At 46.8% G+C, this 23,732-nt stretch overlaps 2 protein-coding genes across 2 annotated transcripts; both read right to left on the reverse strand.

Moving 5' to 3' along the window:
* Window positions 1-2,776: 2,776 nt before the first annotated feature.
* On the reverse strand, window positions 2,777-3,421 carry LOC123191509 (peroxidase 2-like). The gene has a single exon (XM_044604218.1). The coding sequence runs from the start codon at window positions 3,419-3,421 to the stop codon at window positions 2,777-2,779; it is 645 nt and encodes a 214-aa protein (XP_044460153.1).
* A 17,457-nt stretch (window positions 3,422-20,878) lies between these two features.
* LOC123184736 (peroxidase 2-like) lies at window positions 20,879-22,099 on the reverse strand. Its single transcript, XM_044596809.1, has 3 exons — window positions 21,899-22,099; window positions 21,579-21,770; window positions 20,879-21,463 (listed from the first exon to the last, which is right to left on the reverse strand). Exons 1-3 carry the CDS (start codon window positions 22,097-22,099, stop codon window positions 20,879-20,881), a joined length of 978 nt encoding a protein of 325 aa, XP_044452744.1.
* Window positions 22,100-23,732: the final 1,633 nt, after the last annotated feature.

Raw genomic sequence — 23,732 nt, forward strand, 5'->3', positions numbered from 1 at the left:
CGTCGGTATCCCGATACCTTGTTCATCTCGTTACCGGCAAGTCTCTTTACTCGTTCCGTAACACATCATCCCGTGATAAACTCCTTGATCACATTGTGCACATTATGATGATGTCCTGCCAAGTGGGCCCAGAGATACCTCTCCGTTTACACGAAGTGACAAATCCCAGTCTCGATTCGTGCCAACCCAACAGACACTTTCGGAGATACCTGTAGTGTACCTTTATAGCCACCCAGTTACGTTGTGATGTTTGGCACACCCAAAGCACTCCCACGGTATCCGGGAGTTGCACAATCTCATGGTCTAAGGAAATGATACTTGACATTAGAAAAGCTTTAGCATACGAACTACATGATCTTGTGCTAGGCTTAGGATTGGGTCTTGTCCATCACATCATTCTCCTAATGATGTGATCCCGTTATCAATGACATCCAATGTCCATGGTTAGGAAACCATAACCATCTATTGATTAACGAGCTAGTCAACTAGAGGCTTACTAGGGACATGGTGTTGTCTATGTATCCACACATATATCTGAGTTTCCTATCAATACAATTCTAGCATGGATAATAAAAGATTATCATGAACAAGGAAATATAATAATAATCAATTTATTATTGCCTCTAGGGCATATTTCCAACATGATGGCCTAGTCTTCATATCGCAGTGGAGCCGAATCAGTGATTACCCACACCCTAGCTGGCCGCCCTTCGATCTGCAGTGCCTGATGACACGGTGGGAGGAACGGCGTGGGGTCAAAGGGCAAATTTTCCATGGTCTGCTCTACGAGCTCTCCTCTCACCACTGTGGATTGCAGCAGTCGACTAGTAGTCAATGGAGGTGGCGGAGGCAGAGAGGTCGAGCTAGAGGTTGGACGAGCAGGAGCATCTAAGCTGGTAGGTGGGGGATAACTCTCTGCGCTTGATTGTCGGGCTCTATGATAGCATTCCTCGGAGAAGGCACCACAATCGCTTCATTACAGATATTGAGGCAGACTGATGATTTGACAGGACGAGGGAGCGGAAGGCTAAATGGCAGCCACTGGCAACATGGCCCCACCCCTTACAGTTTCCGTATCTAATTTTATTAGCGCAGTCCGGCCTCAAAAGGCCCTCTAGGAGACAACGGACGCAAAAGGCCTTGGTCCGGGTCAGCCAAGTCCACGGAACAGCCACAATCTCAGCCCTTGTACCTTGACTAGTTTGAATGTCCTGACTTCCCGCCTTATTATTGCCAATAACCGGGAATGGAAGTCTGTCAAAAACTGTAGTAACTGCCACCGTTGATCGAGCACGAGAATTGCTCTGAATTTGGGAGGTGTTTGCGGACTGATTGACGTACCTTGGAGCTCGAACTGCATCTGCATTGGAATTTGAATTGCTTGCACGAGAAACTACTGTCCAACCTTCATCGTGATCGGGGTCTGACAAAGATCGATGTTGTGGACCATTTGGCCCCCAAAGGAGAAAAACAAGGTTGAATTCAGGCAAAGAAACATTTCCACCATTGTAAATAGCAAAACCAACATTGATGGATGAGACTGAAAACTTAAACAAGCTAGCACTAAGTTTCTGAACTTTGAATTGAGATGCTCTTCCTCCGAAGCAAGAGAGAATAATTGTACCGACTGAATCCTCCGTGAGCCTGATCTTGGATCGAGTAAACCCAGCAACTAGAAAAAATTCCCTCTGCACTTGTTCTGCCCTGAAGTTGAGCAGAAGCTTCAGAGAACGCCAGATCCGATCTTTGAATGCATGGCCTCTCTGAAAGCGAAGGTCAGCGAGCGATATGGCGACGAGCGAGGGGAGTATGTGGTACACCGTGTTCAGAGTGACAAGCGGTGCAAGCAGTGGTGGCCACTGTGGCCGGGGTGGCCTACGGCGCGGCTAGGAACGTCTAGGGACGGAGATGGTGGCCGCCATGGCTGGAGTGGCCAGCGGCGCAGCTAGGAGCGAGGGCTAGGAGCAAGAGCGCGGCACTAGTGCGGCTACTTTGTAAACATATTATTCTAGAAATGAATCAATCTCATCAGATTTCATAAAAATATATTTTATAATTCTTATTACATTTATTACCAACATAATTATATATTCATATACAAAATAAATATCAATGCTACATCTATGAAAATTTATCAATGTCAACAACAAATAAATAGTACCCCACAAAAGAAACAAAAAAATAGTAAACATTTTTGGAAGAGTAAAATATGATGTCCTCGCATTAGACGGCCACTGTGCTAGTTAAGAAAAAGAAAAAGACATGGTTCACGCTATCATTTCGGTGCAAAGGACGATTCTTAGTTCGCCTTGGTGCTGGAGCGGAAAATATTCTGTAGAGCACCTCCTTAGACATGGTTCATGCTATCATTTCGGTGCAAAGGACGATTCACAGGCTTGGGTGCACCTCCTTATCTAGCCATCCATCTATGCATTGAGATTCATGCAAGAACATTTGTCTTTTTTGTTTCTTTTAAATAAAACAACATATGAACTTCAGACTTTGCAGCACAACAAAACATTCTAACTAGAATGTGGGAAAAAACTTTCAGATTTTTTCATGCATCATAAATACTAAAAAATATATTTTTTTAATATTGAAAATCTCATTTTGTATATTTATGTCGGCCAAAAAAATCTATAAGTTTTTTCTCACAGTGTAGTAAGAATGTTTCGCTATCTTGCAAAGTTTTATGTTCATATGTTGTTTTATTTGGAAGGAACAAAAAAGAGAAAATTTCATGTTGTAAGTTAGTTGTCTGGCACGGATCTCAAAGCTATATTAAAGGGTAAGAATAGGAGGTGTCCACGAGCCCAAGCTCTAAAAATCTGCATCCGCTGGAGCGGGTGCGCCTGACCATTCCCTGGGAGCCAGTCAATGGGCTGAGGTTCCCCATCTTCACCATGGCCGAGGCGAAGGCGTTCCTGAACGTCTCCGGGTTAGCCGCGAAGCTGTCGACGATGTTCTCAGTGGCACCACCGGCGCAAATGGTGGAGAGCACCTGGTCGGAGTGCAGGAGCCCCTTGTTGAGCTGGAGGTTCAGGAAGTAGTTGTTGTCGAACGAGTCCGCGTTCATGGTTGCCGTCGTGTCATCCAGCTGGGCCAAGTTCCTGTCGCCAGAGCCGGTTGGCTGGGGACAGTTGGCCTTGAGTTTCGTCGCATAGTCCGGGTCGATGTTGGCCTCGTTGTAGAGCCTGTTCCTGAAGTTCTTGCACTGCACCCTCCCAACCGTGTGTGCCCCAGAGAGGACGACCATATCGGTCAAGCTGAACCCCTTGGTGGCGAATCTGCTGCTGAGGCCGGCGACGTCCAAGGACGGCGGAGGCAGGTCATTGTTGGCCAGTGTCACGCTAGCCATGGTGGAGTCCCTCCTCCCTAGTTGAAGTGTCCATGACGGCCCTCTTAAAATTATGGTGAACATGTTATGTATTTCAAGAAATTTAAATGAATAGGTGCTAAGTTGACATGTAATCACCTCAACAGTATTATAATGTGCAAACACATCTGTGATCATTGGCTAGCCAAGCTATTTGGACATATATACTTTGGAGAGACATTCTATCAAATGATGGCCTGGATTGTGGCTCTAAATTTGACATCTGTACATACTTTGCTGGCCTCGATGAAGAGGATCTTCAACACGCACTACTAGGAAAAAGCCTACTAGTGGCGCATCTGTTTTGCCTACTAATGGCGCACTACAGGTGCGCCACTAGTATCACACCATTAGTATTTTTTACTAATGGCGCACCTGTGGTGCGCCATTAGTATTTGGTATATGCTAATGGCGCACCATGCAGTGCGCCATTAGTATAGCCCACGGTGCGTCATTAGTATGCCTCCCAGGGGGCCATATTTACTCATGTGCTTTGGCATACTAATGTCGCACTAGTGGATGATGCGCCATTAGAGTCCTTTTTGCAGTGCGCCATTAGTGTGGTGAGTGGTGCGCCACTAGTATGAATATTAGGAATTTTTTCTTTTCTAATATTTGCACAGGTTACAAAACATATTACCGCACATAATATAGAGAGCACAACATATAAACAACAGACTTATCGAATACAATAGAAGATTAGTCTTCGAATACAATTCAACATATTAGTGTCCGAATTTAAAATACCGAACAAAGTTAGAACACTATAAGTCTCGAAACCGCGAGTAGCGAGTTTATCTTCACATTACAAGTCGATATCGATCATCTAAACTAACATCACATAGAAGAGAGTTGCGGTCATCACGATGAGCATCATCAGGATAAAACTGGTCTTCATCCGCTTCCTCCAACGCTCCCTCCTCTCTCCCGCTAGATAGCGCGTGTATCTAACTTCCGCCTCCGCCCTAGTGGTGTACCCTTTGTAACTGTTACCGCTGAAATGGTGAACCTGTCTCCGACACTCCTCCCAGTTGTTGTAGACTCCGGAAACCTTACCCTTGTACACGACATACAACGGCATCTCTATGCACTAGCCAAACAAAACGTTAGTAACAATTCACAGACAATACATAAGCAATATATAAGTATGCAACAAAAGGATCAAAAGAGAAAAGCAACACACTAATAGCACGATTCATGGTCCTACTAATAAATAGCATCAATTACATATAAGTTGAACGACTGTCCAAACCAAAGAGACATGCAAGTTCATTAAAGTTTAATTATAACATGAGCTAATCGATGTTTCAGAACTACACATAGCATCACTACTTTCGACTCGACTCAGGGACCGGAGCATGGATGAAGCTGTCGTCTCTCGTGATGGTCATGAAATCGCAGGCGTTGTCAGCCTGCATTTGTAGCGTTGTGCCTATCTCACTGTTGGACGGTTGATATCTGAGGTAGAACTGTCCCGAGGTACGAAGGACATCTTGGTGGATGATTTCCGCAAACTCCGACTGGATGCGAAAGAATTCTTGTCTGATGTCCGCGTCCTAGATTGCTGAAAATCTTGCGGCCCAATCTTTGAGATTATTTGGTAGCAGAAGGTGATTATGGTCCCGTACAATCGCCCGCATGTGATGGAGGGCGTAGTAGGAATCCTTATGACCGCCAGGCGGCTGCTTGACACAGGGGAACGTCGTAGTGTGGGCGAACATGTGCTTGCCATACCTACGAACTAGCCTGGTGAAGGTGCCTCTAGATCTGGCGTAGCCAGGGAGAACATCATCAAGAACTTTCTTGATATTTGTGTAGTCTTTCTTCGACTGACGGTCCAAGTTGAAATACGTGGCCATGAAATATTTCGGGCTCAAGAGGATGAGTGTGCAATATGTGTCACTACACAAAACACGGAATGTTAGAAAAAAAAACGATCGAAATCTAAGAAATCATATGTTACGGGGCGGTGAGGGGATGACTTACTCGGGAAACTAAGACACGAGGAAGTTATCCTTATCTGGGTTTGCCAGAATGACGCCTTCGAGGTAAGAAATCGCGACTTGCCGGTCCCTAGCGCCGCCCAAGATCTTGGCACGCATGTAGAAGGGGTCGACTATCACGATGTCCGGGGTCTTGTCTCTAATGATCCAAATCTCCATACTCAGCGAAAATAGTCGAACGAAGGTGTAGTGCAGCGGATGAAGGTTAAACATAGCGAAGATGTCATCAAACCGCAGGACAATCGTACCCCCGATGGCGTTATCCACAAAGCCCTTGCCCTCTGGCACCTTGGCCACGAAAACCGGGTATGCCACATCATTCTCGGAGAGACGCCGCTTCTCCAAAGAAAGAACACTATCATGCAGACTCCGCATAGCACCGGTTGCAGAATTTAGCAGATTAGTCGATAGCATCGGCCTACCCGCCACATGCACCCTCCTCGACATATCCTTAGGTGAAGGTGGACCGTCCTGAGCATGGATCTTACTCGGTGCCGGCTGGCTGGCACCCTTGTTACTCTTTATTTTCCGTCCCTTCTTCTTGTGTTGTAATGGGATCGAGTTCTGCTCACAGACCGCCTTCTGCAGTGTGTTGGGGCTAATAATATTTGGCCCTTGGCTATCTGAGGCTCGGTGAAGGCGGCAGCTGGAGGCGTCTCCTAAGAACTGAACGCCAGACGACGCCTGTTGCAATTTGGTTTCTCCGCGGTACCAGCATGATCGCGGTCGTCTTTTTCAGGGTTGGGTTCTTGAGAAGGAGGCCCGAAGAATTCGTCACCGTACCCATGTTCGGCAAAGTACTTATCGACGTTGGTAAATGTACCGTCGTCGTTGTCGTTGTCGTCCTGATCCTGTGCCATATGCATGTTTGGATCCTGTGCCATAGGGATGTCCGACATGTCCGGTAGCGTTGCGGCGGTCTTGCCATGGCTTGGCGCCGGCACGACTGGCGGTGTTGTTTGCGGGGTGGTGTCCCTCGCCCCCAAACGAATCTGGCTCTTCGGCCAAAGCAGGGTCTGGCTTACGCAGGTGCTGAGGGTCATCACATCATCTTCGTCGGCCCTAGCGGGTCGAATCGGAGGTAACAACTCGTCGCAGCCTAGCAGCACCCGAACCAGTTCAACCCTATACATGGTGGGTGGCATCGGATTACCGTGGAACACGGGGTTGCCCAGTTGAACGATTCTGCCCTTGGCGACATCGATCAACTCGCCGCCCACGAAGTGCAGGAGAGTGCATAGAACGTCGGCGGCGCCCTGCAAAAACATGTAGGGCGTCAGGGATGCCCAGTCGAAGGCAAGGAGATGAAGTCATCGGCCGAGAGGCTTAATTAGTTACCGTGATGGCGTCGAGCTCGGCTAATGTCGAGGCACCGCCAACGGCGGGCGTGCAACTGACGGAGGGGCCGCTTGCTGCCGAGGTGCCGGCCGGCGTACACCTGGGTGCATTAAGCTCCAATGCCCGTGCCGGCGTAGGAGACACCAATACCGCCTCCGCCGGAGACACCAATGGCGCCACCTGCACGTTGTGCGAGTTGCTGGCCGTGAAGCTGGGATCTGGGGGGGCCCATGTTGGCCGCCCGCAATCCACGTCGTCAGCCCCTGAATCAAGGTAGGCACAATGGCGGTGAGCGTCGATCCCAGTTATTGTTGCACTTGCTCTTGTACAATCTCCGGAATCCGTGCCACTTGTGCCTTGAGTTCTTGAACCTCGCGCGACTGGCTTTCTGAGCTGGTCTTTCTCTCCTTTCGCCCACCAGCGTTATAGTATGACGGCCATTTTGTGGACAAGCCTTTGCCGGCCACACGACAAGCTGACGACGGCTTACTGAGCTTATCCTTGTTTTTCATTACTTTCAACGCCCTATTTAGAGTGTTGTCCCAAGGGGTGCTCTGAGACGACCCCGCGCTACTACTTTCAGTCTCCTGCGGAAGGAATGTGAACCATTTAGAAATTTTGCTTCATTAATTAGAATGCAACCATATGGAGATAATTATGCGGGGGTGTATTCCTTACCAGAACAAGCTTAAGCGCCCTGGTCTTCGGATCTGTGGTAAGCTCCTTTGTTACCGGGTCCTCCTTGTACCGGGCCCTGACATAGTTCCTGGTTTGCTTGTCACGGTATTTCTTGAAGCGGGGCAGTAGGACTTGCTCGGCACGCTCTGCGTCCTCCTTGTCCCATATAGGCTCCGCCACTCTGTAACCGCCGGGACGGAGTTTGTGTTCCCCTAAGTTCAACTCCCGCATTTCTTTCCCCCACTGACTTGATTCGGAGGTTTCGCTGCTCTCACACTTGATCTTGAACTCCTTGTAGTCATCTTCGCTGATCGAAGGATTTTTCGCCTTGATCTTCTCATAACTATCACCTTTGCCAATCATTCTCTTCACTACGCTTATCCAAGTATACAGGGCCGTGCTCATCGTCGTGAGGGCGGCACTATTCACTTTATTCCCTGAGAGGCGTGTGTTTACAAAGTCAGCGGGGAACTTGTATTGTTCGTGCATCTTTGTGAAAAGGAGGTTGCGCAAATTCCCTCGGTCCTTATGCCTTAGGTTCTCGGTGTTGATCGAGATGGTGCTCCGGAGAATGCACCCGAGCTGAAGCGAGTACCCCTTGACTAATTCTTTGGGCATCGTTGGATGCCCATCGGAGTTCACTTGAGTAAATTCCTCCTTGACGGTGCGGAGCACGTTCGGGCGCCGGTCCTTCTGTTGCCTCTTCAGTTTGCTGCCATCTGTGCGTGCGCTGCCATCATCAGTGGTGGCATCCTCGGCGGCACCATCAGTGGTGTCATCCCCGACGCCACTAGGGGTTGTGTAGTCAGGATCGGTGTCTTCCGCGGCGTCCTCATAGCGGTGAGGTTCTTCCTCCATCTCTTGGGACAGCTCCCAGAATTGCTTGCCCGAACCGCCGGCCTCATCGTTGTGGGCCATGTTTCGCTCTAAATAGGAAAAAAGTTTTGTCAAAAAGTTGGTTATTGTCAAGGAACAAGATCATGGTCTCATCATTTAGGATTTGTCGACACCGAGGCATCCTAAAAGCTAAGCTTTTATCATTTAGGGTTTGTCGACGTCGAGGCACCCTAAAAGCCTAAGCTTTCATCATTTAGGTTTTTCTCGACACCGAGGCACCCTAAAAGCCAAGGTTTTATAATTTAGGGTTTATCGACACCGAGGCATCCTAAAAGCTAAGCTGGGAAGGAGAATTCTAAGTTGGGCCTAATCACTTTGCTCAATTGCCACCTATGGTTGAATGCAGCAAGAATAAAGGGGCAGTTGGTCCTACTTAATTAAGTACTAAGATACCCCGGCCCATGCATTAGTCACAAGTACCCCATATGTCCTATTTTTAGCAAAGTCATGCTAAAATTCACGGAAAATTTCAGCATGACCTTTGTTGAAAATAGGACATATGGAGTACCCGAATTTGCCGGAACAGAAGTTTATTGACATTCCAGCAAACTCAAGGGCCTCTCGGGGTACTTGCAAAATCATCACGACACGATGGTCGGAGACATGACCTTTTCCTAACTGTTCTGAACTCCTCCTAAAACTGAACACAACATATACCAAGGAAAATCAACACTTCTAGATTCATATCAGACTAACAACCAACACTGCTTTGTGTCCATATCAACTACCTCAATAACCTATCAATACTGAATATTAGAATTTTATAATTTAAAGCATGCTAAAGATATATAAAACTCCATTGCAAATGTGCAATGTCAATCAAAACCCCAATGGATGAGAACTACCATTCAATACAACAACTCTTAGAAGTGAAGAACAGGTTCTCTAAAATGAGTAGAAAGGGAGCATGCTGACATCTATACAAGCCAATAATGATTTACTACTCAATGGAACAGGGTAAGATAAACACCAGTCAATAAATTTACTACATCAAAAGGAGTAAAACTCAACAATGCAGCACTATCTCTGAACCTAACCTTTGTTTAGCACACAAATTGTTTTCTGTAAAAGATGATCATCATCTTTACAGAATAAAGCAACACCCTGCACTAGCCTAAAAACAAGTGAAGTTTCACCCATATAAGAACAGGTGCAAACAAAATAATGACACTCAATTTAGATAGCAAAAAAAGTGAACATCAAGTACTGGGGCACATTGACACTCCTGGTTTTCTACAAACACCAAGTACTAGGGCACACCAAAGTTCTGAAATTTGTGTGCCTAACTAAATTTACTGAATTTTCAGTAACCGAATAAACTGAATTTTCAAAACTAACAAATATTAATAGGTTGACTACAGCAAATCCAATTTGGAAGCTTGACTACATAAAATTTGAGCAACTTGTTGAGCTAATTTTGAGCAGAACTCCTTGAGGAACTAGCAGCAAGGAGTGGCTACAACTACAAACAGTGCCTTGAACTGCAGATTTACACATTAAAGGACACAAACTCAAGCAAGCTTCCTGAATTCTTGTTGCTAAAACTAATTTGATCTAAATTCGAGAGGGATTTGACCTAAACCTAGCAAAACAGAGAAGAGCGCATGGCCGGGAGGGCATGGCCGGGAGGGAGGAGAGAGGGATTACCTGACCATGATGAGGTGGTGGACGGAGCGGAGACAACGGAGGGCGGAGACGGCGAGCTTGGGGGAGGCGGGCCTCCTCTCCTGATGGACGTGGATGGCCCTCCTGTGGGTGAGGTGGCAGGGGTGGGGCGGCTCCAAGGCTCCAAGTGTTCGGCGGGGCGGCGCAGTGGGTCTGGGCTCCGAGGCTCCAAGTCTCCGGCGGGGCGGCGTAGTGGGTCTCGGTCGGGGCGGCGCAGTGGGTCTGGGCTCCGAGGCTCCAAGTCTCCGGCGGGGCGGCGTAGTGGGTCTCGGTCGGGGCGGCGCAGTGGGTCTGGGCGCAGCGGGTTTCTACGGTTTGGAGGGCTGGGAAGGCGAGGGAGGGGGTGGGTAGGGGCGGCGGAGCCCGGGAGCGAGGTCACCGGTGGGTGGAAGGGGCACTACTAGGGAAAACCTTATACACAGAATGTTACCAGTAGCGATTGTTAAAAAGAGGCGTTACTGCTACTTAGCAGTAGCGCGTCTGCTAGAACGGCGCTACTGTTACCCGCTTAGCAGTAGCGCGGCAGGGACAAAACGCGCTACTACTATAATTGCCACACCGTTCCCGACGTGCTAGGTATAGTAGTAACGCCCTTCTATGAACAGCGCTACTACTACGGATTTTAGCAGCAGCGTGTTTTGCCTCCCCACGCTACTATTAAAGCTATTTTCACCTAACCCCCCTCCCCCCCCCCCCCCCGCGCGGCCTGATTCCCTCTCCTCTGCTTCCTCCCCCAATTCTCATCTACTATTCCTCATCGCCTCCGCCTCGCCGCCATCTCCCCCAACCCCGCCTCGCTGCCGTCTCCCCCGACCCCGCCTCGTCGCCGTCTCCCCTGATCCCGCCTCGCCGCCATCTCCCCCGACCCCGCCTCGCCGTGCATCGGTGCCGCCGTCTCCCCCGACCCCATCTCTCTCCCCGCCCTCTGTAAGCACTTTCCCCTTCCGATCCCTCTTCTCTGCTTAGTATGAACCCTAGCTATTTAGTGCTAGTTAGTATGAACCCTAGGCTATTTTTAGTGCTAGTTAGTTAATTACTTATATGGTAATTAGGGCAATAGTTACTAGGTACTAATTAGTTAGAAAGAACTAGGTACTAATTAGGTATTAGGTACCATGAGTATTATTTATAGTAAGTTTATTTTTAGTAAGAACTAATTGAATTAATAGAACTCGTTAGTAAGAACTTGTTGCTATTTTTTAGTTAAAGCAATTTTTCTCGCATCGACGTGGACGATGCCTATGCTGCATCCTCGTCGTGGAGTCGGCGGAGGACGACACCTGCTTGACCAGATGGGCCATGTCCGGGACTGGGCTCCGCCGGGGTGGTACAGGGAGGCGCTACCTACCGGGGGGCGCAGGTTGGTGAGGAGCCAGCCTGTCGTTGACCTGAACCTTCTTTGGTGGCGGTCGCGTGGGCCAGTGACGGTCCAGAGGCTCGAGGACTCCGCGGAGGTGGTGCATCACCGTGTCAGTGAGGAGGACGCGCATGTCCGTCGGTACTTGTTTGCGTTGGAGCACATGTTCTCTAATACCTGGCAGGTTCTCCAGGGATCTCACTGGAGCTATGATCCCGTGATGGTTCTTTCTCTATGGGTGTCCACCGCCCGCGCCAATACCCGTCGTGTGCTAGGGTTTTAGTTGTACTAGTGATGTTATATGTATGACACTATTCGGGATGTATTAGTGATAATATTCGACGCTGTACGGACGCATGAGATGATTTACTTTTGCTTATTGAATGCATGCTACTTAGCAGTCCTATAAGATATTTTGAAATGTATATATTGTGTTGCTCAATATCCAAGTGGCCCGTCATGTTTGCAGGTTACACCTCCGAGTGGCCTATGTTTTGCCGGAGTGTTGATTCATTTCCGTTCCGGTAAATTTCAAGCGCTCGATATGTCCTATTTTAGCAAAGGTCTTGCCGGATTTTTCTGTGAATTTTGGCATGACTTTTGCCAGAATATGTAGGAAATATCGAGTGCCCCAGATTTATGTGTTGAGTATCCTGGTAGTTGGCTTTGATCAATTTTCAATTAATGTTTTAACTATGAACATAGTAAATGTCTAACGACAAAAAGGATTTCGGTATTTGCAAATACTGCGAAGACGAGCACGGCCTGTACGACGGAATCTTCCTAGATGATGGTAGGCGCTTCAGCATCAATCTGGACGAGAACTTCGAAGTGGATACAGTAAGTCACAACGGCAAGTCTTTTTTCGTAATTAAGCATGACATCTGCTCATTTGCTTCAACTTATATTTTTTTACTATTCTACTAGCGTATCCCCTGCCATGCAAGAGTTTTTGTATTGGATAAGATAGGTTTCAGTCATACTATGGAGGTAAAGAAAGTTTACTTGAAGATCGAGCATGGTTATATTTTCCACGCAAAATTATACAATTTAGACAACTACACCTATTTTGGATGCAAAACATGGCGAGCACTATGCAAGACTTATGCATTTGAGCCTGATATGGTTATCACCTTTGATATTCGTCCAGAAGATGATATTGAAGGTAATACCGACATCTGGGTCGATGTGTAGATGCCTCTAGTTACACCATTATGTAAGTTTCTCAACCATATTTATGTCTTTGATATTGTTTATTCAAAAATAGTTGACAACTAATTTGTATTGTCAGCTTATTTCGGTGCAAGAAAACATGTCCAACGCTTGGTAGACAGGACCTACTAATGTCCCAGGGCTGAACTAAACTGCGAGGAGCTAAGTCATTATGTTTCATGGCTTGAGGATCTTGATACTGTCAAGACAAATTTTCTTCCTGCACTTAGAAATGTTAGTACTGAAAACATGCGACCAATAGTGTTCGTAATGAACTACGGTCACATCTATTTAGGAAGGATGGTAAGATTTTTACTATTTGTCCTCAGTGCATCTTTTCCATACATTATTTGTGAAGCTAAACTTCATTGCTAAGTATGTTACCATACGATGTTCTTCAACAGGGACTCCCGATGAATGTTGTGCCTTATGGGATCGAGACTAAAGGTACCATGAGTATTATTAGCTTACGGCCAAGATATCCTACATGTTACTTTAGTGCATTCAAGATTAGCGATGAATGCTTAATAGTGCAAGACTAGACCAAATATGTGACGGGGGAGCGCAGAGAAGTACTAGGGGGCAGCAAACAGATGTGCTACCCACAATTAGGAGACAGGTTCATCTGCATGCTCCAACTTGATCAAGGAGGAGAGCTACACATGTTTTATGTTATTTTACCTAAGAGAGAGCAGCAGGAGTGATTAGCTAGCTAGAAATGAGTTTGAGGATGATGATGTGCTACACTATTACTATGATGATAAAATAGCTAGTGTTGGTGGTAATGACTATGATGATTATTATTAGCTAGTGTTGGTGGTGATTAGCTAGCTAGAATGAGAGTTTGAAGATGATGATGTGTGCAACACTATGACTATGATGATTAAATAGCTAATGTTGGTGGTAATGACTATGATGATGATTAAATAGCTTGTGTTGGCGGATTAGGTTCAAGTGGAGGCAACATGTGGTGCACATCGAAAGTACTACTTGTCCAAACTAGATCAAGTTTGGATTTGTAGTATACTTTTGACATGCACAACATATTGCCTCCACTTGAAACTAATCCACCTTCATTTGACACACTGTTATGGACATAATGATGTAAACCTCATAACTGGTATTGTACCAATATTTGTATGACGGCGCATAAATACACTAAAAATAAAAAAATAAAAAAAATACTAGTAGCGATGGATAGAAAACGCGTTGCCAGTAGTTACATTAGCATTAGCATGGGATTGAACAAACACTGCAGCTACTTGTCCTAGCAGTAGCGCGTGCGGGCACACGTTACTGCTAAGCAATAGTTGTAGCGCCTTATTGGTAGTGCGCCTACCCGCGCTACTAGTGGGCACAAAACCAGCGCTACTGCTAGGGTTTTCCCTAGTAGTGGGGATCGGCGGCGGTGGCGAGAGGCGAGGGGCGAGATGGGTCGGCACAGTATGGGTGGGGCTGGGGGGATTGGGGGAAGAAAGGGGGTTGGCGAGGGGGAGGCTTAGCAATGGCGCACCCCCTAGCGGTGCGCCATTAGAATTTTTTTTGGATAGCAATGGCACACCCCCTAGAGGTGCGCCATTAGTAATCTTTTTTGGATAGCAATGCCGCACCACCTAAAGGTGCGCCATTAGTAATCTTTTTTTGGATAGCAATGACACACCCCCTAGAGGTGCGCCATTAGTATTTTTTAGGATTTTTTGTTGCCCAACGGAGGGCCAGCATCAGCGTCTTGAACCCTAGGTCTCGCTCGGGGGGGGGGGGAGGGGGTGGGTGGTCGTCGGCGGCGGTGGAGCGGGGGAGGGTGCGGGGGTTCGTCGGCGGCGGTGGAGCGGGGGAGGGTGCGGGGGGGCGTCGGTGGCTGTGGAGCGGGGGAGGTTGTGGGGGGTCGTCGGCGGCGGTGGAGAGGGGGAAGGGTGCGGGGGGTCGGCGGCGGTGAAGCGGGGGAGGGTGCGGGGGGGTCGGCGGCGGTGGAGCGGGGGAGGGTGCGGGGGTCGTCATCAGCGGTGGAGCGGGGGAGGGTGCGGGGGGGTGCTCGGCGGCGAGGGGGATCTGGCGAGGGGGGATAGCGATCGAGATGGAGGACACTAGAATAGAAGAAATATCATTTCAATATGTCGAAATACAATCGAGAAATGAAGGCTACAATTTAAATACAATCGATCTTAGCTAGCTATCAGTTCACAATCTTCTTACCCTTCTTTTTCGCAAATGAAGTTCTTCTGTGGAACGGACGTCCTTTAGGTAGGATGGTCCTGCTTCTTCTTGTGGTGTATGGCACTTCATCGTCATCGTCATGTTCCATCTTCGAGTCGCCATACTTGTCGAAGTCTTACTCATTGGCGACTCCATCCATTCCGATGATCTTCCTTTTGCCTCTCCTCATGACAACACGACTGGGCTTGACGGGTCGGTAATGAAGAAGCATTGGTCCACTTGGAAGCCAGTACCCATGGCTCATTTTTCGCGGTGATGTTTGCGCCTGCAGTCTTGGATTTGGCTTCGGGTATAACCATGGTGGTGAAATACCGGTCTTCTTTTAGGACGCTCTTGGCCCATCTGACACGGAACATCGGGACCTTCTCTCTAGTGTAGCTCAGCTCCCAGATCTCCTTGATCCTTCCGTAGTATCTGTCCTTGTCGTTACCGGTGTAGGATTCCATCGTTACCTCGGAGTTCTGATAACCATCGCTCTTCATGTCCTTGTCCTCGGTGTAGAATGTGTAGCCGTTGATATCGTACACCTCATAGGTCATCAGGTTGTGCTCGGCGCCCTGTGACAAGGCAAATATGAGTTTTTCTTCCGCGGAAGAATCCACATGTAAAGGGTACGACAGAAGCTTCTCCTTGAACCAACGCGTGAAACATGAGTTGTGCTCTTTGATTATATCTCCTTCCGTCCTCTGTTGGCCTCGGTCATTGTACGTCTTCTCAATAAAGGTTTTGTGCTCCACCACCCAAGGATCGACCATGTCTATGTGTTGTAGCGCGACTAGGTTTGCTCTTTCAAAGTCGGCGAGTCGACCCTCGAAGTCGACATGCATTTCGCGGCGACCCTCGTGGTGACCCCATCCAGTGAGCCTGCCGAGGTGCCTGTTGACGGGCAGACCAACGGGGTTCTCGATGCCTAGATAATTCGTGCAGTAGGAGATGCACTCTTCGGTTAGAAAGCCCCTAGCTATGCTTCCCTCTAGACGTGACATGTTGCGAACGTATCCTTTGATGACACCATTCATCCTTTCGAACGGCATCATGCTGTGCAGGAACGTCGGCCCGAGTTGGATGATATCCTCCACGATATGGACCAGCAGATGCACCATAACGTCGAAGAATGCGGGCGGGAAGTACATCTCAAGCTCGCATAGTATCACCACGATCTCTTCCTGTAGCCTTCTGAGTTGCCTCACGCCAACCGACTTCCGAGCGATGACATCGAAAAAGTTGCATAGGCCAAATAGCGTTTCACGGACGTGCGCGTCCATGATCCCACGGATTGCAACTGGAAGTATCTGCGTCATCAGCACGTGACAGTCGTGAGACTTCATCGCGCTGAACTTCTGCTTCGCTGGGTCTAGGTATTTTCTTATCTTCCCCGCGTAACCGTAAGGAAGTTTTACTCCTATGAGGCAGGTGAAAAACTGCTCGATCTCCTCCTGACTTAGAGTGAAGCACGCGGGAGGGTAGTCATTTCCAGTCTTCTTGGCCTTTTTTCCTTTGCGACGACTTTCCGTGTCCTGCTTCGCCTCATCATTATCATCATCATCATCATTAGCGTGAAGCTCCTCCCTGATGCCCATTGATTTCAAGTCTGCCCTTGCTTTCGGCCCATCTTTGGTCCTCTCTGGCATGTTGAGTAGGGTATCAAGCAGACTCTCGCACACGTTCTTCGTGATATGCATGACATCAAGGCTGTGAGGCACACGGTGGATCTTCCAGTACGGCAAGTCCCAGAAAACAGACCTCGTTTTCCATACCTTCAGGAGCAGCTCTGGTGCCTTTCTCTTCTTTCCCGGCTCTAGCGCCTTTTGCTTCTTTCCCGGCAGTGGGCAATCTTTCCAAATTTTCAACAGCTCGTCTATTTCCTCGCCACTCCTCGTACGCGGGCGTCTTCGGGGTTTTGTTTCACCATCGAACAGATCCTTGCGTTTTCTCCATGGGTCATCGTCGCGAAGCCACCTTCGATGTCCCATCAACACGGTTTTCGAAGACCCGGGATCTCTATCTAGCTGGCGATTTGTGTCATCCATGCACCTGACGCATCCAGAAAATCCGTGGACCACCTGCCCCGCGAGATATCCGTAACCGAGATAGTCGTGCACCGTCGTGAGCAGTGCGGCTCTCATAGGAAAATATTCTTTCTCTGTGGCATCCCACGTATTGGCTGGCGTTTTCCACAGCGTGTCTAGCTCCTCTTTCAGCAGCCCCAGATACAGATTGATGTCGTTCCCTAGTTGTTTCGGCCCTTCAATTAGCATACTCATGTGAATGTACTTCCTCTTCATGCACAACCGGGGGGGAAGGTTGTACATCCACATAAACAAAGGCCAGGTGCTATGTGTGCTTCTCTGGCTGCCAAACAGATTGACTCCATCGGTGCTCGTGCCCAGCACGATGTTCCTTGGATCGTCCCCAAATTCTGGGTGTTCGAAGTTCAACGCTTGCCACTGGCTCGCATCCTTAGGGTGACTCAGCATCTTGTCTTTTTTATTTATCTCCGGATCATTTCCCTCATCTTCTTGCTTCTTCTCCTCCCTATCTGTGTGCCAACGCAGGAGCTTTGCTAGCTTAGGGTCCGTGAAATACCGCTGCAAACGAGAAGTGATCGGAAAGTACCACACCACTTTTCGAGGAGCTTTCCTCCTCTTCTTGTATCGAGTGACGCCGCACACCAGACATATGGTAGACTCCACGTGCTCGTCCCGATAAATGATGCAATTGTTCATGCACACATGGTATTTCACATGCGGTAAATCCAGAGGACACACGATTTTCTTCGCCTCCTCGAAACTGGTCGGGCACTTGTTCCCCTTGGGAAGACGTTCGTGCCAGAATGACATGTTCTCGTCGAAGCATGCGTCGGTCATTTTATGTTTTACCTTCATCTCCAGAGCCATGAGCGTTACTTTCAGGCGGGTATCCTCGGGCCTGCATCCTTCATACAATGGAGTAACCGCGTCTATCTCCAATTGATCCAGCTTGGCTTTCTCTCAGGCGGCAGCTCTTGCGTTATCCGTCTGCTTGAGAAGCAGCTCTTGAATATGAAGGTCCTGCACCCAGACCATCGATGGTCCATCGTCGTCTGCTCCGGCATCTTCATCTTCCTCATCATCATGTCCGGCATCTTCTACATGATGACTGTGTACAGCATCACCGCCGTGATCATGTCCTGGAGATTCTTCGTCTTCTCGCCCGCCCTCGCCGCGGTGGTTGTCTTGCTGCCCTTCCTTATTTCTTGCCCATCCCCCATGGACGAATTCATAATCATGTTCATCACCTTGCCACCGATAGCCATCCATGAAACCACGCAAGAGCAGGTGGTCCCGCACCTGCCCGGAATCCGGGTCAGCAATAAGGCTCTTCAGCTTGCATCGTCGACACGGACATATTATCTCCGTCTCATTCTTTTGAAGCATCTCAGCCTTCGCAGAGCTCAAAAACCTATTCATGATGCCTTCGGTCATCGTGCGGACCATGGTCGCCTGCGGGGTAGAGCAAAACGATATTTTAGAACCAAGAAAAAATTTGGCATGACTTTCCCTAAAAATAGGACCAAAAAGAGTGCATATTGCCAAAATTCTCGCCTCAACGGAAATGAATCAACATTCCGGCAAAAAATTGCAACTATCGCATTTCAAATACCAGTACCTGCAAACACAAACATATGTGCAACACCACAAACATACATAGATCTAGCTAGGCCATAAAAAGTGCATGTGCACGTTGTTGGAGGAAGAAAAAAAGTAGATTTACAACATAAAGATAGCTTTCCCCTTACTTACCTATCAAAAAAAGGTAATTTAACCACTTAACTTGGATGAATCTATGGTGCAAATGAGGTGAGGAGGAGGAGGAGGCAGTCGAGACAAGTTTGGAGGAGGAGGTGGAGAGAATGAAGTGGGGAAAGTGGGTGTGTAGGTGTGGCTGTCCAAAATATCTAGCTGGTCCCAGGTTACTAATGGCGCACCACCCAAAAATGCGCCATTAGTAACCCTGGTTACTAATGGCGCACCAGCTTGTGATGCGCCATTAGTAGTTTTGCAAAAAAAAATTATAGTAGTGGCGCACGTGGTGAGTGGTGCGCCATTACTAGTTAAACTAGTAATGACGCACTGTTACCTGGTGCGCCATTAGTATTTTTGAAAAAAAAATATGTTAGTAGTGGCGCACCATTGGTGTGGATGGCGCACCAGCACATGATGCGCCAATGCTATATAGTAGTGGCGCACCACATGTCTGGTGCGCCATTAGTGTCCATATTATCTATAGCCCTTTTCCTAGTAGTGACGGGTCACCGACGATTTATATCAAGGATCTCGGTCCAATTGGCTTCCTATCAAGGATCCATTGTCAATGTTCAAGAAGTAATTTAAGTCGGCACTATTTGAGTCAGAAAGAAAAATAAGAGAGGGTTGTAACATGCAAGATTGCAGGGATATGGGCAGCAATATAAAGGAGATGGAGCAACAAAGTTTAGCATTGGGAAAAACATGTACAAGTAGGTTCTAACATCTATTTTGTAATTCTCTAATCCTCTCCTACACATCAATGGAAAAATGCATACATTATTGTGTTGCACTCCAAAACAAAAGTAATAATATTATGTGTTTTTCTACTTAACTACTTAAATTTATCAAAATGTTTGTGTATTCAATTTCAGAACAAGTTAGTCGTCACAAGTTCAAACCCATGTTTGTGGGCGAACCGAGCAATGTCGAGTTATTCCTAAGGTACGGATAAATTATTGCATTCTTTCCTATCTACTTCTAAATTCCTTTTAGGAAGGTTTCATTGTTGTATTATATTATTTAGTAATTGATACGGGCATGTCCAATCAGTTGACATCTATTTTTTTTCCTTCATTTAACTTACTACTGCCTACGATCCATAATAAGTGTCGCAGTTTTGAACTAACCTCAGTTCAAAACTGGGACACATATTTTGGATCGGAGCGAGTACTTTCCTTAAAATTTATGCTTATGTTGACCTAACAATGAATAGAGTGAAAGAAGATTTAATGATTCAAAATTAAAATTTAAAATAGATTTCATTACATGGTCATAGGTAAAAAATGAAAAAAAAATACCGTCTTAGGACAAAGAAAACTTTCAAAAATGTACTAACCATTGTTGCCTTGGGCATGTGTGTGGCCCATTGTGTCATATGAGATCTACATAACTGTACAATAACCAGATAGCATATGTTAGATCTCTGTAACAATATATAAAAGGGGTGTGTGTTTGATCTACAAAACGTATCCAAACATATCTCATAAACTAGATCTTCCATACCTAAACAAATCATAACAAGTATATCTTCATATCGAAAACAACACGGCCTAGAGTCGTCATAATTGCACACAAAAGAACATTCCATCACATACACCAATACTAAATAAATGAAATGGATAGATACACGAATGGAGCACTATAGAAGAATTATTGTTACCATCTTATGTTGTGTAGACAATTAGTACTGTCAGCATATACAAAATTTCTTAGTGGCAATACACAAAATAAAATGGTTTGAGTGATTAGACACCAGCATGCACCGACAAAGAAGTGTGTAGATGAGCATTGATTACTCAAACCAAATGGTTGATTTATTTGTACAAAAATATTTTAAATAAAGGATGAATCCAATTTTATATACAAGCAAACCAAGTTTCAAAAAACAAAATACAAGCAAGAACTAGGTGGGAAGACCGAATAGGAATGTAATGGGATTACACCATACAGCCATGCACAAAAAAGGTTAACTGCATAAAGTTGTTGACCTACTACACTAAAGAGCATACAACAACTGATCTTTCGGGCACATATATATTTTATTAGTTTACTCACAACTACATGCCTGACTATGTAAACATGTTATTCTAAAAATGAATCAATCTCATCAGATTTCATAAAAATACATTTTATAATTCTTATTACATTTATTACCAACACAATTATATATTCATATACAAAATAAATATCAATGCTACATCTATGAAAATTTATCAATGTCAACAACAAATAAATAATAAACATTTTTGGAAGAGTAAAATATGATGTCCTCGCATTAGACGGCCACTGTGCTAGTTAAAAAAAGAAAAAGACATGGTTCACGCTATCATTTCGGTGCCAAGGACGATTCTTAGTTCGCCTTGGTGCTGGAGCAGGTGCGCCTGACCATTCCCTGGGAGCCAGTCAACGGGCTGAGGTTCCCCATCTTCACCATGGCCGATGCGAAGGCGTTCCTGAACGTCTCCGGGTTAGCCGCGAAGCTGTCGACCATGTTCTCAGTGGCACCACCGGCGCCAACGGTGTAGAGCACCTGGTCGGAGTGCAGGAGTCCCTTGTTGAGCTGGAGGTTGACGAAGTAGCTGTTGTCGAACGAGTCTGCATTAATGGGTGTCGGGGTGTCGTCCAGCTGTGCCAGGTTGCTGTCGCCGGAGCCAGTTGGCTGGGGGCAGTTGGCCTTGAGCTTCGCGGCGTAGTCCGGATCAATGTTGGCCTCGTTGTAGAGCCGGTTCCTGAAGTTCTTGCACTGCGCCCGCCCAACCGTGTGGGCACCAGAGAGGGCGACCATATCGATCGAGCTGAACCCCTTGGCGGCGAATCTGGTGTTGAGGCCGGCGACGTCCAAGGACGACGGAGGCAGGTCGTTGTTGGCCAGTGTCACGCTAGCCGTGGTGGAGTCCCTTCTCCCGAGTTGAACCGTCCACGACGGCCCTCCCAACTGTATATGCGCCAGCAAAATAAAATTGATTTATTATGTTTCCGTGAACGTGCACAAACTGACAGGTCTACTAGGCGCTTCGCCATGCGAGCAAATTAAGGTGGTCGCTTCGTACCGCGACGACGGAGTCACGGGCGGCGACGGCGAGGATGTCGGCGCAGGAGACGATGAGGGTGCGCTTGTTGTTGTCGCACGCGGCTTCCACCAAGTCCTTGATTTTCTGGATGAGGTCCATGCCAAGCAGCGATCCCGCGTTCCCGCCTGCGTTCTGCTCGTTGCCAGACAGCAGAACGGACGCGTCACAGCCCTGCGTGTACGTAGCCATGCAACATTTATATATGCACGGTTAACCGCTGGTGTTTAGCAAGCAAATGAACAAAACCGAAACTAAAACAAGGCCAGCCAGGCTATAGAAGTGGTATGTGAAAAACTTGCTTGGACAAAGCAGTCGTGGAAGTGCAGCCGGAGCAGGGACGCGCCCATGCGGGGGTTGCTGCTCACGGCGGCGTCCACGGCGCTCTTGATGGTGGAAAGCGCCCCGGGGCACGACGAATCGTAGAACGTCGGCGACAGCTGCGCCGACACCGCCGCGGCCAGGCACAGGAGTAACACGACTGATAGAGATGAAGACGCCATGACCACTACCTGTAGTAGCGATAGCAGATGGATTCGGGTGTAATGCGCATGCCCTGCATTCCATGAAGATATATATAGCCGCTCGCTGGCCTGGCCACTCCTGGATTTTGTGTGTCTGTGTGTGTGCTTTTTTGTTTTTGGAGGAACGGTTTTGTGTTGGTCAACTGGCCTTCCATCCGCTGGCGCGGTCCTTTCTCTGGTTTGTCGTATTGCTGCAACTCGCCGAGTGCATCGCGGAGTACATCGTGCACGCATGTATCATGGATATAGTAAAATTAACCAGAAGTTTTATCTTCGAGTTGAAATTAACCAGCTGTTGCAGAATCATTTTGCAGGGAATTGACTTGGATATTAGCAAGTAGCCATGTATCATGCGCGGATGTATCATCCATGCAGTGCATCCAAGTCAACGAAATTCACAACCTACGTAGTCTTTTCTTTTGATTGCTCAAAAGCATCGTACTCTTACTTCCTATAAATATTTGAAACAAATAATACTTCCCCTTTCTACATTATTTTAAGGTATAGCTTTGTCCAAAGTCAACTTCTCTATATTAATCCCACAAAAAAGTATTTCTCTATATTATTTGACAAAGTGTTGTGCACGGATGTACGCATACTGTAAACAGCTGGACAAGCAGGCTGGAAACCTTAGACATTCCTAGGCAGATGGCGGCTATTGTGGTGGCCAAGTGGCCATCCATCTGATAGCTGTTCGATGATGGTTGCTGCTCTTCATCTTTTTTCTTCACAAATGCAATAGAACTCATGCAGTTCTAAGAGCATCTCCAATAGAAGATGTTGTGAAGGGAATAGTACAGCACATGATTTTCAGGCGTGGAATATTCATGGTTGCTTCAACGTCTTAGATGATTAAGTTCCATATATAATAGGATGCACCAATATGCAGACGCGCAATTCAACATTCCGTGTATCCAATGCTCTCTATGATTACCCAACCTCTAAATGTAGATCATTAAGAGATGATTCTACGAGCAAACGGTGGATGAAAATACATTTTTTATCTTCTAACTTCCAAGGGCATCGATGGCTAATTGGCTATACATAATTTCTTTTGCAATGCACATGGCCGTATATGATTGACCCAGTGCTGGGGATTAATGCGGTCCCTGGCATAAATATGAGTATTAAATGGAGTGCCATACCATAGTTCGTGCGATCACTGTCAGAATTATGCCTTATAAAACATAATAAAGTTTTTAGTTTTGTTATCTTCAAGATTTACGGAATGAGTAATATTATAAGATTTATTAACGTATATGTGATTCGCTAGTCCAATTTAGCTCGCATGTATACAATAATTATTTTGAATAAGTCCTTGTTTGTTCAAAAAATGTATACAACCGGACACAAACATAGACTGTATATGTATTTGTTGATGACCGTGTTTTCAGGTCATATATATCAAACGGACAATATGGATGTTCGTTAATTGAACTTGCATTGGATAGTCCCGCTTATGAGATATCACGAGAGCAACTTATTTCCATGTGACAATACATATCATATGTATTATGTATGCCAACATAAAAAAACATGATCGTGACATGTACTCACAATCTCAACTGTTCGGCTTAGGGGTCACCAAACGTTGCCCGGTAAGTCGGTAATT

The sequence above is a fragment of the Triticum aestivum genome, chromosome 2A (genome assembly GCF_018294505.1).
Source record: "Triticum aestivum cultivar Chinese Spring chromosome 2A, IWGSC CS RefSeq v2.1, whole genome shotgun sequence".
In the NCBI taxonomy this organism is placed as follows: Eukaryota; Viridiplantae; Streptophyta; class Magnoliopsida; order Poales; family Poaceae; genus Triticum; species Triticum aestivum.